The following is a 14,154-nucleotide window of genomic DNA, read 5'->3' as shown; positions in this document are numbered from 1 at the left end:
CCAATTATCAACACTAAAAACTATATATTGATACAATAATATTAACTAAACTACAGACTTGATTAAATTTACCTGGCTCTTCCACTAAAGTCCTTATTTTATGTTCCAGGTTCCAATCCAAAATACCACATTGCAGTTTGTGTCATGTCCCTTCAGGCTCCTGCGATCTGTGGTTGCTCTATATTGTTTTCCTTTTCATTCATGACTGTGATACTTTTCAAGAGTACATGTCAAATATTTCATAGAATGTCCCTCAATTGAGGTTTGCCTAGTGTTTTTTACTGATTAAATTGAGGTTATGCATTATTGGAAAGAGTTCCAGAGAGGTGATATATATGTCTTTTTCATTTTATTATAGGGCATATGATATTGATAAGTGATATTACTACTAATATTAAACTTGATCACTTAAAGTAGTGTCTACCAGATTTCTTCACTGTAAAGTGATGATGATTCTTTTCTATGCACTTAATAAATATTTATATGGGGGAGATAATTTTGATCATGTAAATATTTCATCACTACATTTTGCCATCCATCAATATGTTTGTTGCCCGTAGCAATTATTACTGTGGTGTTTGGAGGAAAATTTCTATTTCCCTTATTCTTTCAACATAGATTAATTGGGATAATTCTGTAATGAGAAGTTATTTCTCCTATATATATTTGTTTATTCAGTTATTTATTTATATTAATGTGCACTCTGATAATTAATTTATTTCTTCTGTTACTATTCCATATCACCATCATTTATTTTCTTGCTCAAATTTTTCTAGCTTTGCTAATTGACCATCATTAAATTGGCTCCTGTGTCTTTTGTTCTTTGGACGTATCTCTGTCTTTTTTTTTTTTTTCCCCACTTTTTACACTCTGGCAGTACAAAATACTCCAGGTTCATCTTGCATTTTTCTGGACTCAGCACTAGAATTAACTACTTCCTCCAGGATTTTTGCTATCTTTTATGGGATGATGGCTTTAAAAACCAGGATATGGACAACGTTATGTTACTATTGTGTATGTGCTTATATTTCTACCTTAAGCATATATCAAACATATTTTCAATACTTTTAAATCTCCAAGTTTTTTTATTATAATTATAACTTTCAAATTTTCACAGTTCTATACAAAGATGGCATACAAAATACTTGTATTTTGTTAATGTGAAATGGGGAAGGGACCTGTGTACAAGTATATGTGTGTATTTGAATTCTAGCTCTCAAACTTTAATGTTGTCTGATCTTTAGTAAGCTTTTAACTCCATGGATGCTTTGTTCCTCATCTGTAAAATGGCTCAGCACTTGGGGAGTTGCTAAGAGGAAGGAAGATTCAGTTCACTCTCTGTAACCAATGCTCCTTGAGGTGTGTCTCTGTGCGTATGTCCGTGTTGTACATCTGTGTGATTGTATACCTACTGGTTCTTCTATATTCTTTACCATAACTGAAGATCACATTTTATAACTTACCAATCCTTAGAAAATGGATATTGATTTTTTTTACATAGGAAGTTAGATTCCAAAATCATAATTTGGGGATTAAAAGGATCCAAATTATACCAAAGTGGCATAAAAATTGCTTTTAATTGAAGACATTTCAGATTCAACAAATGTAGAAGGAAGCCTTTTCAGAGCTTCACTTATTTGACTAAAGGCAGAAAGATCTGAGAATGAAAGTGTCATAAATCCCCTCCAGAGGGATGTTTTCCTGCCAGGAACAAGAAAGAGAGCACTGGCAGCTGCATAACACAAACACTATCACAAACTTTCTTATCTCCTATTTGTTCTCTTAAAATCTTATTTTTTTCTTTCCCTTAGGTGTCTTTTCTCTTCCCTCCCTTTCACCTGTCAAATTAGGTATACAAGCCCCTGTTTCCAGCTACTGAGTGAGCCAGTTCTTTTGTGTTCCCCCATGTGTGCGAACAAATTTTGTCTTGTCAACCAACTAAAGAAAAATCAGGCTTTTAAAGAATTAAAGTACGTTTTATTCAGCATCTTACTGAGGATTGCAACCCTGGAGAGTCTTTCAGAGGGATACCTGTCAGACTGCTCCAAAGTCGTATTTCAGTTCACCGTTTACATACAGATGATGGCAGCTCTGCATGTGCTCAGAGTTACATCAAATGTGCTCAGAAGTTACACTGGAGCAAAATATCATCAAGGTTTGGGTGCAGGGCGTCTATCTGGTAATAGATCACTCAGGCATAATCACTAATCCTGTTGGGCGTTATGTACAGGAAGAGGCAAGAACTAGGATCATTGAAATTATCTTTTCTAAAAATTTAGCCTGTGCTCTTTCCTTCCTATCGTCTTCAGGGCATTCTTCCCAAGGGCTGTGCTCAGTCACTGAGTCTGGGGTTTTGTGAAATTCTGCTGGCAAGAAAAATGAGCAAACGTGGCTTCTTCCATTCGCTATGAGAGTGGTCTTTTCTGTTAATAAATCTTTCATCAGTTTAAGTCATGTTCTCTCAACCAGTAAATCTAAAAGAGTAAAAGAAAAGTCTTCCTTGTGTGCATGTTTGTGTGTGTGTGTGTGCTGCATGTGTTTCTGAAGCCAATAATGAATGTATCTTTGCACATATGCTGCTTTGAAAATACCTTCCTACCCCATCTCAAAGGTCCCACCTATATTTAACAATGTACCTGCTTTCAGCATCAATAAATATTCCTTAAATGTGTCTGTCTGAAAATTTATGTTCACTGAGCAAGTATTTTTCTCTTAATAATTTTTTTCATGGCTTCTTTGGCTTCTCTGTTTCTCGCGCTGTATATCAGAAGATTTAGTATGGGCAGCAAAAGTGTATAAAACACAGAAAGGATTTTGCCTCTTTTCTGTGGGTAGCTAGAACTGGTTCCTAGATAAGTAAATATCACTGTTCCGTAGAAGAGAGTCACTACCGTTAGGTGGGAGGCACATGTAGATAAAGCCTTGTGTCTGCCCTTGGTAGAGTGTATCTTCAGGACAGTGAGAAGGATTCCCACGTAGGAAGTAACTACTATCAAAAAGGTAGTCACTGATGTCATTCCAGAGAGCACAGTAAATAAAACCTCACTGTGTTGGGTGTCAGAGCAGGAGAGTTGGAAGAGCAATGGAATATCACAGAAATAATGGTTAATGACATTGGGCCCGCAGAAAGACAGACTGAGTAAGCTACTCAGGTGGGTGAGGGAGTTGGTACAACCTAGCAAGTAGGAAGCAGTCACCAGGTAGATGCAGAACCTGGGGGTCATGAGACCTTTGTAGCGAAGTGGGCAACAAATGGCAAGATACCGATCGCATGCCATTGCAGCCAGGAGGAAGCATTCAGTCGTCAGGAACATGCTGACAAAGGAATACTGAAGGAGGCACCCGTGATAGGAAATGACTTTCTGTCCTGCTATGTAGTTCACCAACATTTTAGGAATCAAGACTGAAGAATAGCAGAAATCCAAGAAGGCCAACTGGCTAAGGAAAAAGTACATGGGAGAATGGAGCTGAGTACTGGCCAGAATTACTATGACAATCCAAACGTTGCCCACCACAGTAATGATATAGATCAATAGAAACAGTGCAAAAAGGACAACGTTCAGTTCAGGGCTCCCAGTCAGCCCCAGGAGGATGAATTCAGTTATCACACTGACATTTCCATCAGCCATTTATGTGGCTCTCTTACGAGGGATCTGTAGGGAGCAAGAGGAAAAAGAAAATAACCAGAACATACAGGCTTGAATAGACAAATTCAATCTACTAACATCTTTGGAAAACTGTATGGTTTTAATTTTAAATAATAATTATCCACAGTAAACTCAAATTTCCCAAATATGAAAAGTTAGCCTGATACAGAACTTTAGTAGGATCTCATCAAAGGATAAAAATTGACATTGTGTACCACATACAAACCCATGGAGAAATTAGAATGCTCTTGGAGAGCCTTAAAAGAAATGTTTGTTTAACAGAGAGAGTGCAGGAGATGGACCTTGGGTAACAATGTATTCCAGACTCCAGTATACAAAGCAAAGACCTCATCTTTTAAGGAAGAAATTAACAAAGAACAAACCAACCAACCAAACAAACCCTCAGTATTTAACAGGTAAACTTTTGGGACATCTAGCAAAATTATTCTCTGTGATATTTAAACAGCTAATACACATGACACATATATTAAATAATAAAACAAAGAAAATATGTGTGTTTTGTGTATGTGTGTATACATGTGCATATATATAATATTATCTGACAAAACTTATAGATTATCTAAAAAAAAAAAAGAAAATGAGAATCATGGGTGTCTGGAATATAGAATGAAAAAAATAAAATTTTCTATCATAATAAAATTGTTTATTTTTAAAAGCTCACTTGTCGTTTTTTGCAAATCCAGACAATATCCATCATTTCATTCTCTGATTTCCTATAGCATTCATTATCCAGTGGCTTGGACTTGTCTGCATCAGGTATTTTCATAAAGTTTTGGCTTTTTTTATTATTGTTGAATCAGAAAACTTTTTCAACATGTTTTAATCTTTGCGGTCAAAGTCTCAAATTGAATTTCAGGGACAATGCATATGCTTCCTGCACATTAGATCACATACGAATCTGGCTTTTTATACAGGAAAAGTTAGCTGATTAAATTAATTTTCTTTGACACTTTATCGTTTAACCCCACATACATGAAAATTAAGGTTCTGATATCTACTATGTCTAAGAAACACTTGGTTAAATAATATTTAAAGATAACTTTCTTTATTGTAGAACTTTTGGGACTACGTAATATGCTACCGTGATTTGGGAGTTTTGAATAAGAGAATGAAATACAGAGCTTTTTTCATATTGATTTGACAAATGAATCTATTTTCACTGAACATTAATGAATATGATAGTCCATGATCAAGAATTTAAAATTTTTTGGGAATAATATTTCCCTAATATTGAATAAATAGTGACAAAGATATGGGTTCAGATTTCTACCCCTTGCTACCAGTGTGATGTAAAGTAAGCCATTCAATAACAATTCACATAGTGCAAACAACACTGTAAGATAGCTTTGATTATGTCCATTTTACTGAAACTACAAGAAGTTAAAAGGAATGACTAGTCACTTTTTACCAGAGTAGCATGTGATCTCATGCCCAACTATTAGTTTAATCTATAAACTTTCCTCAAGTGGTAATTGTGAGAATTAAGTAAGAAAATATGTGAAAATTGCCTGGCATACCATAGGTATTCTTCAAATGTTTGTTTCCTATACAAAGTAAAACAAAGAAAATAGAGAGCATCTGTTCACACACTTGACAAATGAATTTTTGACTAAATTAATTTTCTGGTTGTTTGTCTTTTTTGGTTTAATACTGTTTAGTTAGCTTTGCCTTGATTGATTTTCTTTTTTAAAAAAACAAATTTGTTACTTTGACTATGAGTTTCTTCTTATTTCACTGATTTCATATTTGTTTCTTTAATTTGTATTTAATAAACATATTATGTTTTTCTCTTTCTGTATAATCAGTTATACTACAATAAATTAATGTCTGAGTTTAAATATTAGCTCTGGTAACAGGAACAAAAAATTGTTGCTATTTGTTGTCATATTTAACAAAATTCAACAGTTTATAATAATCAGTCTTAGATTTCAAAGAATTTCTTTAAATAAATTTTCTTTTGTAACTTATATACATCAATGACACTAAGCTTTAAATACAGGTATCAAACGCAATATGAAACAAATCACAAATAATTTCAAAAAAGCCAGCTGACTTTGGTAATGGCCTAATTCAATTTCACTTATCTCAATAATTGGAATGGATTTGAGGCAGATGATTTTTCTCCACCTTACATTCACAGCATGTATTGAGAATTGCTCTTTTTGAAAACTGGAAAAGGCATTTATGATTCCCTAGTTAGAACACATAAACATGACACGTACCTGGTATTGAGAGAAAGCCTTGGTGCTTTACCCTTAATTCTCTGACTGTTGTGTTTATATTTGGTTTAAGACCTTTGGAGGATAGAATCCCCAGTGATTTTGTGAACACCAGGTTTCATTAAAACAGCTAAAGATAGGCCTGGGGAAAGTAAGGCCCCAGCAATCTTTCCAAACTGTAACAATTCATGTGTTTGGTCTTTTCTCAGTTTTAGAGAAAACTCATCACAGATGCTCTTGTCTACATGATGTCCTTGCCTATGTGAGTCTCTATAAGGAAAAACCAAACTGTTACAAATTAACTCCCTTAGACTCCAGTAGTGTTTATTATTATAATTTATATAACTTAATTATATGTACGTATTATATATTATTTTTAAAGAGCTCTAAATTCCTTTTGTTGATGGTTATATGCTTCTATAAATACATTGCTGTTGGTAGCAGTTATGAAATATATACACGTTTCAATGCGACCCAGAGATGTAGAAGCAATTGCTACATAGAATTTAGGTGTATGTGTATTTGTGCACACATGTACATGTGTGTATTTTCATACAGTGGATTGTTTTTTTTTTTAATGTTCAGGGTAATTTAGCTGATTAGGACACTAGAATAAATTTTAGGTTCAACATTTTTGTTATTACATTAGCTGAACATAAAAGTAATTTTTAGGGATATTGAGTAGAATGATAATTGGAGGATAGAATGGAAAATATAAAAGATGATAAATGCAAGGTAAAATTCTGGGCTATTTTTGTTTTTTAAAAAAAGGATAAATAAGAACAAATAAGTCACTGACAGGTCAAATGCAATCAAACCAATAAACACATGTCATAAGAACATAGTGGTAAAAATTTGTGGTGATATTAAAATTAAGCAATAGTGTAAACTAATACATAGGGAATATTATAATCAGTTTTGTTAAAAAATAATACAGTTGACCCTTGAAAAACAGGGCTTAGGTGTACTGACTTCCCGCATAGTTGAAAACTCAAGTATAACTTTGGACTCCCTGAAAACTTAAATACTAAAAGCCTACTATTGACCGGAAGCCTTAGCTATAACATAAACAGTCAACTAACACATATTTTGTATGTTATATGTATTATATACTGTATTCTCACAGTAAAGTAAGCTAGAAAAATACAGTGATATTAAGATAATCATAAGGAACATATATTCACTATTCATTAAGTGGAAGTGGATCATTGTAAAAGTCTTCACCCTAGTCATCATCACACTGAGTAGGCTGAGGAGGAGGAGGAAGAGAAGGTTTGGTGTTCCTGTCTCTGGAAAAGCAGAGGTCCATGTACAAGTGGACCTGAACAGTTCAAATCTGTGTTGTTAAGGAGTCAGTTGTATTTAACTTTTTCTGGCAAACAAATGTCAACTGAATCCTATTTATAATGGTTTCTACTTATTAAGTGCCTGCTGTGTTTCCAGGCACTTCACAACTATTATATTTAATCACTATACAGTTTTATTTAATTAAATATTTGCATTAATATGATTCATATTACAGATGGCCCAGATTAATTAAATAAATTTTCCGAGTTTGCACTTTATAAATATTAGATTCAGGAGGGTATTCTAGAAAAAAACTGACCATATGAGAAGTCTAAGAATGAAGAATAGAAATATGTGAAATCTAAGACTTCATAACACATATCTAAGACTGATGTAAGTTCTAATGAAAAAGGTATGTCTAGCTTAAGTTGAAAAAGTTATCATTTAGATTCAGATTACATTTTGACAGTACATTCTCTATCAGATTAGAGTTTGGATGGAATGGCTATATGATCCTCAGATATCTATGATTCTAGGAATTGGAATTTGTATAGAGGCCACATTTGACCAAGACAACTGAAAATTCCCATCATAGCTGGGATCAATATAACCAGTGTGTGCTCATGGAACAAGACTAACAATCAAACTTTAAGAACATAAATTCATTGCATTGGCTCTTGGGTCTTTATATAAGTAAGAAACATGAGGGATATAAATGTAGCCATAACCAATCCAGATAGTGCTAGCGACTTAATTTCCTGAGGAGTTAGGCCAATTTTCAAATTTCAAACTCTAAGGCTACACACATCGAATAAAAACTTAACAAAATATTATGAAAAGTACTGAGTCTTTGATTTGATTGTCTGCTTGACTGTTGATGTATGGAAGTGTTATTGATTTGTGTACATTGATTTTGTAACCTGAGAGTTGCTCAATTTATTTATCACTTCAAGGAGTCTCTGCAGAGTCTTTGGTGTTTTCTAGATATAAGATCATATTGCCAGAAAAGAGCAATAGTTTGACCTCCTTTTTCCCCATTTCTATACCCTTGATTTCCTTCTCTTTCCCGATTGCTCTGGCAAGAACTTCCAGCACTATGTTGAATAAAAGTGGTAACAGTGGGTAACCTTGTCTAGTTCTAGTCCTAAGTTGGAATGCTTTCAATTTTTCCTATTTAGCACGATGTTGGTTGTAGATTTGTCATATATGGCTTTTATAATTTTAAGTATGTTCCATCTATGCCTGTTGTGTTAAGAGTTCTTATCATAAACTCAAAGGGTGCTAAATTATGTCTAATGCTTTTTTTGTGCATATTGAGATAATCATATGGTTTTTGTTTTTGCTTGTGTTTATGTGGTGAATCACATTTATGGATTTATGTGTGCTGAAAGACATCTGCACCCGAATGTTTTTAGCAGAACAATTCACAATAGTAAAGATGTGGATACAACCCAAGTGTCCATCAATATGCGAATGGATTAATAAAATGTGCTATATGTATACCATGGCGTACTACTCAGCCATAAAAAAACAGTGAACCTGGATGGAACTGGAGATCATTCTTCTAAGTGAAATATCACAGGAATGGAAAAACAAACACCACATGTACTCACCATTAAATTGAAACTAATCAAACAACACTTATGTGTACATATGGAAATAAAACTCATTGGAAATCAAGCAGGTGGGAGGGGGCAGGAGAGGATGGGTAAATTTACACCTAAGGGGTACAATGTACACTATTTGGGTGATGGGTACACTTACAACTTGACTCAAACTGTACAAAAGCAATTTATGTAACCATGGCCTCACATCTTGTTAGAGAGAACATAATAATTTGAATAAAATATGCTTAGTTTCTGTAAGATAGAATTATCTTTGTCTTCATAGCAGTTACCCCACAACCACAAATGCCTACTTTTACAAAACAAACTGGTATGCCTTAAAGATGAGAAAACATGCAAATTATATTCAGATGATGTTAACAAGAGGCACAACCTGCTGAAAAGTTCTATGAAGAGGAATTATTGAAAATAAAATTAGACAGGTAAGAAATCAATAGATAAGGAATTTCAATATTTTCCTGCAAGTAATATTGGACAATTAAGAGTGTATTTTCTAGGACATCCATGTGTATTTCCTAGATTTGGGAAAGTAATAGGGTATAAGATTATATTCCATAGAGAGACTGCAGGAAAGTCTGGTCTGTCAGGGAGAATTGTTTGGAAAAACACAACAAAATAATTGCAGTAATTGCAAAGAGGAGCATTTAACGTGTGATTTAGTTCTGAGGAGGGAGAAGACATATTCCCATTGGGACGAAGTGACTATTTCCTCAATAAGAACACTTGCTGTATCAAAAGTAAATAGAGGTTGTGTTGAAAAATGGTATGGATCTTTCACAATTTAAATATTTAAAATACACACAAACTTGATCAATGAGAAAGAAGTGACTTCAGCAGAACTGAAAATGGTAAATATAAATTATTAATATTTGCTATACTATTTCAATGTAGAACAATTGTCAAGATTCAATAAATAATATCAATCTTCTAAAATAATGGTTATATCTAGTTTTGAAAATGAAATCACTATTTAAAGCAACACTATAGATTTTTGACTTTCTGATTAAAAAGTTAAATTAATTAATGTGTTTCAAGCATTTGAAACATATAAATCCCTAACAAATTTGTCTAATGTTTATAATTATGATAGCATTAATATCATTCATTTTAAGACATATGCTCTTAATAAAACTAAAAGCTAAGAATGATGTATTATGTATGAATTAATTACATATATTTGCCATGCTGATTATAAAGGAAATTTTGCCCATTCTGAATAAAAGCATTTCCATGGAAAGAATCTCCTTTTATTAGAGAATCTCTTTCTATTAGAAAAATTATTAAGCATTTGTACTTCATTCACAGTCTTATGTATCAATATATTTTTTTCCTAATTAAAGACAAGGGTGCTGAGGTATGATACATGTAGGTAAATTGAATTATCTTGGACATGTAAAATAACATATACCAACTTGTAGTTCAAGGATCTTGTTTCTCAGCTTGGTATTTCTTTCATGGCATGACTCTATTTGAGACCTTTACTTACTAAGTAGGAAAAAGTGCTTGATAAAATTTACAATAGATAAAGCATGGCTTTTTAAAAGAGACAATGTGAACATGAAACAGGAAGAAGAAAATACTCCAAGCTTAAAAACAATAGAAAATGCTCAAATATTAATATACGACTTTAAAATAATAAACTGTTTAATTAGATAATGTTCTATTTTTAGAGTTAAAGGAAAAGATCTTAATATAAAATATAGTAAGAGCATAGTACATGGCATGTAGTCAACTTAATAGATGGTAGTTGAGATCTTACAGAATTGTAATATCTATTTCGTCCAAAGAACTAGTAGGATACATAACAGTATTGCCTATCTTAAAACACAAGTGTTTTAAGTTTGAAAGTTAATTGTTTTCTTGTTAAACCAAGGGATATGGAAAGAGCAATGGTATAGAGTTGAAATCCAGAATATGTGAAAACTTGAGGAAATTTTGTGAACATCTTGAGTTTCAATTTCTTTGCTTGTAATAAAAAATAGGGATAAAACTATTTATTTAAAAAAAATAAAAAAAATTAAGAAACAATTCATCCACTGGCAGTAATATAATTCAATGGTACTAACATGGTCATTAAAATAAACTTGGGAGAATTAAAATGATAAGATTTATATCTTTTAAAAGTTCAACTTAGTTTTTTGGGGTATATGTGTGCACAGAATGAATTGTAGATGGGCTAGGCTAGTAGAACAATCCTGGAAATAAGAAGGCAAATTTAACCAAGGGGTTAGGAGTGTAGATAAGAAGACTAAACATATTTTCAAGGTTTGGGAACAGTGAGTGGTGTGCTTCAGCCAGTTGGGTTTAGCAAGGTCTGGAGAACTTGAAATCTGGTCTCAGAAGTAGGTAAATGCTATAAATTAATCCCTTTCTTAACGTGGCTCCATTTCCCCTCCACAAAGCATTTTTGCAAGTACATCAGAAGTCAGGACAGGCTGATAGAATTCACGCAGCTGTGAGAGGAAGGGATAAATCACTCTGCATGTTTTGCTGGAAAGGGATGGATTGTTGTAGAATGACTAGGTTAGACTCCTTTGGAAGAAGCATCAGTGGCCTTCATCCAGATGAACCAGGAAGACAAACAAAATAAAGCTTATTTAGGTAAATGTAGACAGAAAATTAGTTAATGAGAAGATATTGAAATTTGTGTGGACTTTTTCTGACTCCTTAATTAAAAGTAAGATGATGTAATCAGTTAATAGGGATGGCAGATGGTGTGGAATGGTTAAGGTAGATCTTTGAGAAGAGGTAATGCTAATCTAATGTGGTAAAATGTGGTAGAACAAAAAGGACATGCATACTAAGGAAGACTGACAGTATCTTTAAGCAAAATTAATTGCTTGTTTTCTTTTTGTGTTCACTACTTTTTTTTTTTTAAACAGATTATCACTCTGTCACCCCAGATAGAGTGCAGTGGCATCATCATAGCTCACTGCAACCTCCAACTCCTGGGCTCAAGCGATCCTCCTGCCTCAGCCTCCTGAGTAGCTGAGACTACAGACTTGCACCACAATGCCTGGCTACTTTTTCTATTTTTTTTTTTTTTTTTTTTTAGTAGATATGGGGTTTCCCTCTTGCTCAGGCTGGTCTAGAACTCCTGAGCTCAAGCAATCCTCCTGCCTCGGCCTCCCAGGTGCTAGTATTACAAGCCTGAGCCACCACACCCAACCTGTGTTCTCTATTTTAAATGAGACCAAAGACATATGTATTTTTCTTGAGCGTATATTTCTCAGATGCCTCAGACTGTGGTCAGAAAAATAAAATGTTGGTTTTAATGAAAGCCCAGCTTTTATCATGGAAGAAACATAGGAAAAGAGGCTTATATGTGGTTTAGGGAGTTTTTAAATAAGCAAGGAAGCTTGGATTCTAGCAAAGAGATGAATATGAATACAATTCGGAATAGATAATAAAAATTTGTTGAACTAAATTGATTATGTATCTTGAGGTTTGAATTAATAATTATTAAATGTAATTATTACCATATAAGAGATGATAGGGAAATTTGTAAAAACAGGGTCCTAGCCTCAATTGCTTACACATTCACTTAAACAAATAAGACAATCACATGAGAATAGAAAATAAAAATACAAAACCTTATTCCCTCAATGACAAATGAATAGGAAAACCAATTCCTATTTGAGTATAATGGTGTGAGGGATTCAAATACTTTGCACAAAGAGGAAGAAAAATGAAATAAGCAAGATCTCAAGGAAATATGTGAGATTTAAAGAAAGAACAATATTTGGAAAGAGTGGAGAGTCTTTCTAAAAAGAGAGGTTGTTTGAGCAAATCCTTGGGTTAAACAAATTAGATTGAAAGAAAAAGCTCACCTGCAGTATCCCTTCTGATACTGTAACTTGAATAAAAATGTGTAGCTATATGGATCTTATTTGTACAATTTAGAATGAAAATCTAACATTATAAATCAATTGTTCAAGCATTTAATTGAATCGATTTTTTTTTTCTGCAGATGAGTTCATTGTTTTTGGTTTTACATCAAATCTCCCAGAATCACAGAACACAAATGTCAGAAAGAAACAGAGAAATTTTAAAGATCTAAACCCATGTCTCAATCCAATTATTGAAGACAAAAATGCAGCCAAGAAATCTAAATCCACAGACAGAAAGCAAACTGAAAATTACAGAAACAAATCTCACTACAATAATAGAATTTATTCTCCTGGGTTTTTCTGATATTCCCAAATTTCACCGGTTTCTTTTTGGTCTATTCTTACTCATCTATGTCATTATTCTACTGGGGAATGGCATCATAATTCTAATAATAAGAGTCGATTCTACTCTTCAGACCTCCATGTATTTTTTTCTCAGCAATTTTTCTTTTCTAGAAATCTGTTATGTGACTGTCACTCTTCCTAGAATGCTCATGGATCTTTGGACCCTGAAAGGAACTATTTCTTTTTTTGCCTGTGCTGCACAGATGTTTCTTTTCCTCACGCTGGGAGCCATAGAGTGTTACCTTCTGGCCGTGATGGCATATGATCGCTATGTGGCCATTTGTAACCCTCTGCATTATCCTTTAATCATGAACCACAAAGTTTGTATCCAGTTGGTAGCTGGTTGCTGGATCAGTGGAATTCCAGTGGCCATAGGGCAGACATACCAAATTTTCTCTCTGCCTTTTTGTGGATCGAACCAAGTCAACCACTTCTTCTGTGACATTCCCCCAGTGCTCAAGCTGGCCTGTGGAGACACCTTTGTGAATGAGATGTTGGTCTATATATTTGGTATACTATTTGTCCCTGTTCCCTTTGTGTTGATCCTTGGGTCCTATAGCAGAATTATCTCAACCATCCTGAAGTTGCCATCAAAAACAGGGCGGACCAAAGCCTTTTCCACTTGTTCATCCCACCTCATAGTTGTAGTTTTATTCTATGGATCAGCCACTATCACCTATTTGAAACCCAAATCCAATCAGTATGAGGGAACGGACAAACTGCTCTCTCTTTTCTACACCATTTTGACTCCAATGTGTAACCCTTTAATATACAGTCTGCGGAACAAAGATGTAACAGAGGCCCTGAGGAAAGTTCTTCCCAGACTGTTAGCTTTGTGTGGCAATTGAAGTTAACAGAATTTATTGTTTGTCCTATTTAATTTTTATGAAGATTTATTTGATTTAATTTTCTTTTAATGGACCTTTGTGTCCTTAGAGTTATGACAGCTATATTAATTTATTTAGCAATGCTATATTTTAAAAATCAATCTTCCCTCTCACTATAAACTGTAAATTGAGACATGTAACTAAAAAAGATATATCTCATCGTTGAAATCATGCCATTTTCCATTCCTTTGTTGAAGTCTTTCTGAAGAAACAAGCCTTCTTAGATACTCCAT

At 33.8% G+C, this 14,154-nt stretch overlaps 1 protein-coding gene across 1 annotated transcript; it reads left to right on the top strand.

Moving 5' to 3' along the window:
• The first annotated feature begins 12,892 nt into the window (after positions 1–12,892).
• LOC138384956 (olfactory receptor 10AG1-like) lies at positions 12,893–13,882 on the top strand. The gene has a single exon (XM_069470596.1). The coding sequence runs from the start codon at positions 12,893–12,895 to the stop codon at positions 13,880–13,882; it is 990 nt and encodes a 329-aa protein (XP_069326697.1).
• The last annotated feature ends 272 nt before the right edge of the window (positions 13,883–14,154 follow it).

Source organism: Eulemur rufifrons, chromosome 6 (genome assembly GCF_041146395.1).
Source record: "Eulemur rufifrons isolate Redbay chromosome 6, OSU_ERuf_1, whole genome shotgun sequence".
Classification (NCBI taxonomy): domain Eukaryota; kingdom Metazoa; phylum Chordata; class Mammalia; order Primates; family Lemuridae; genus Eulemur; species Eulemur rufifrons.
This window is presented reverse-complemented; position numbering and strand designations above follow the sequence as displayed.

Coding starts and splice junctions, on each gene's coding strand:
- LOC138384956 (XM_069470596.1), top strand. CDS start 12,893: ATGCAGCCAAGAAATCTAAATCCACAGACAGAAAGCAAACTGAAAATT.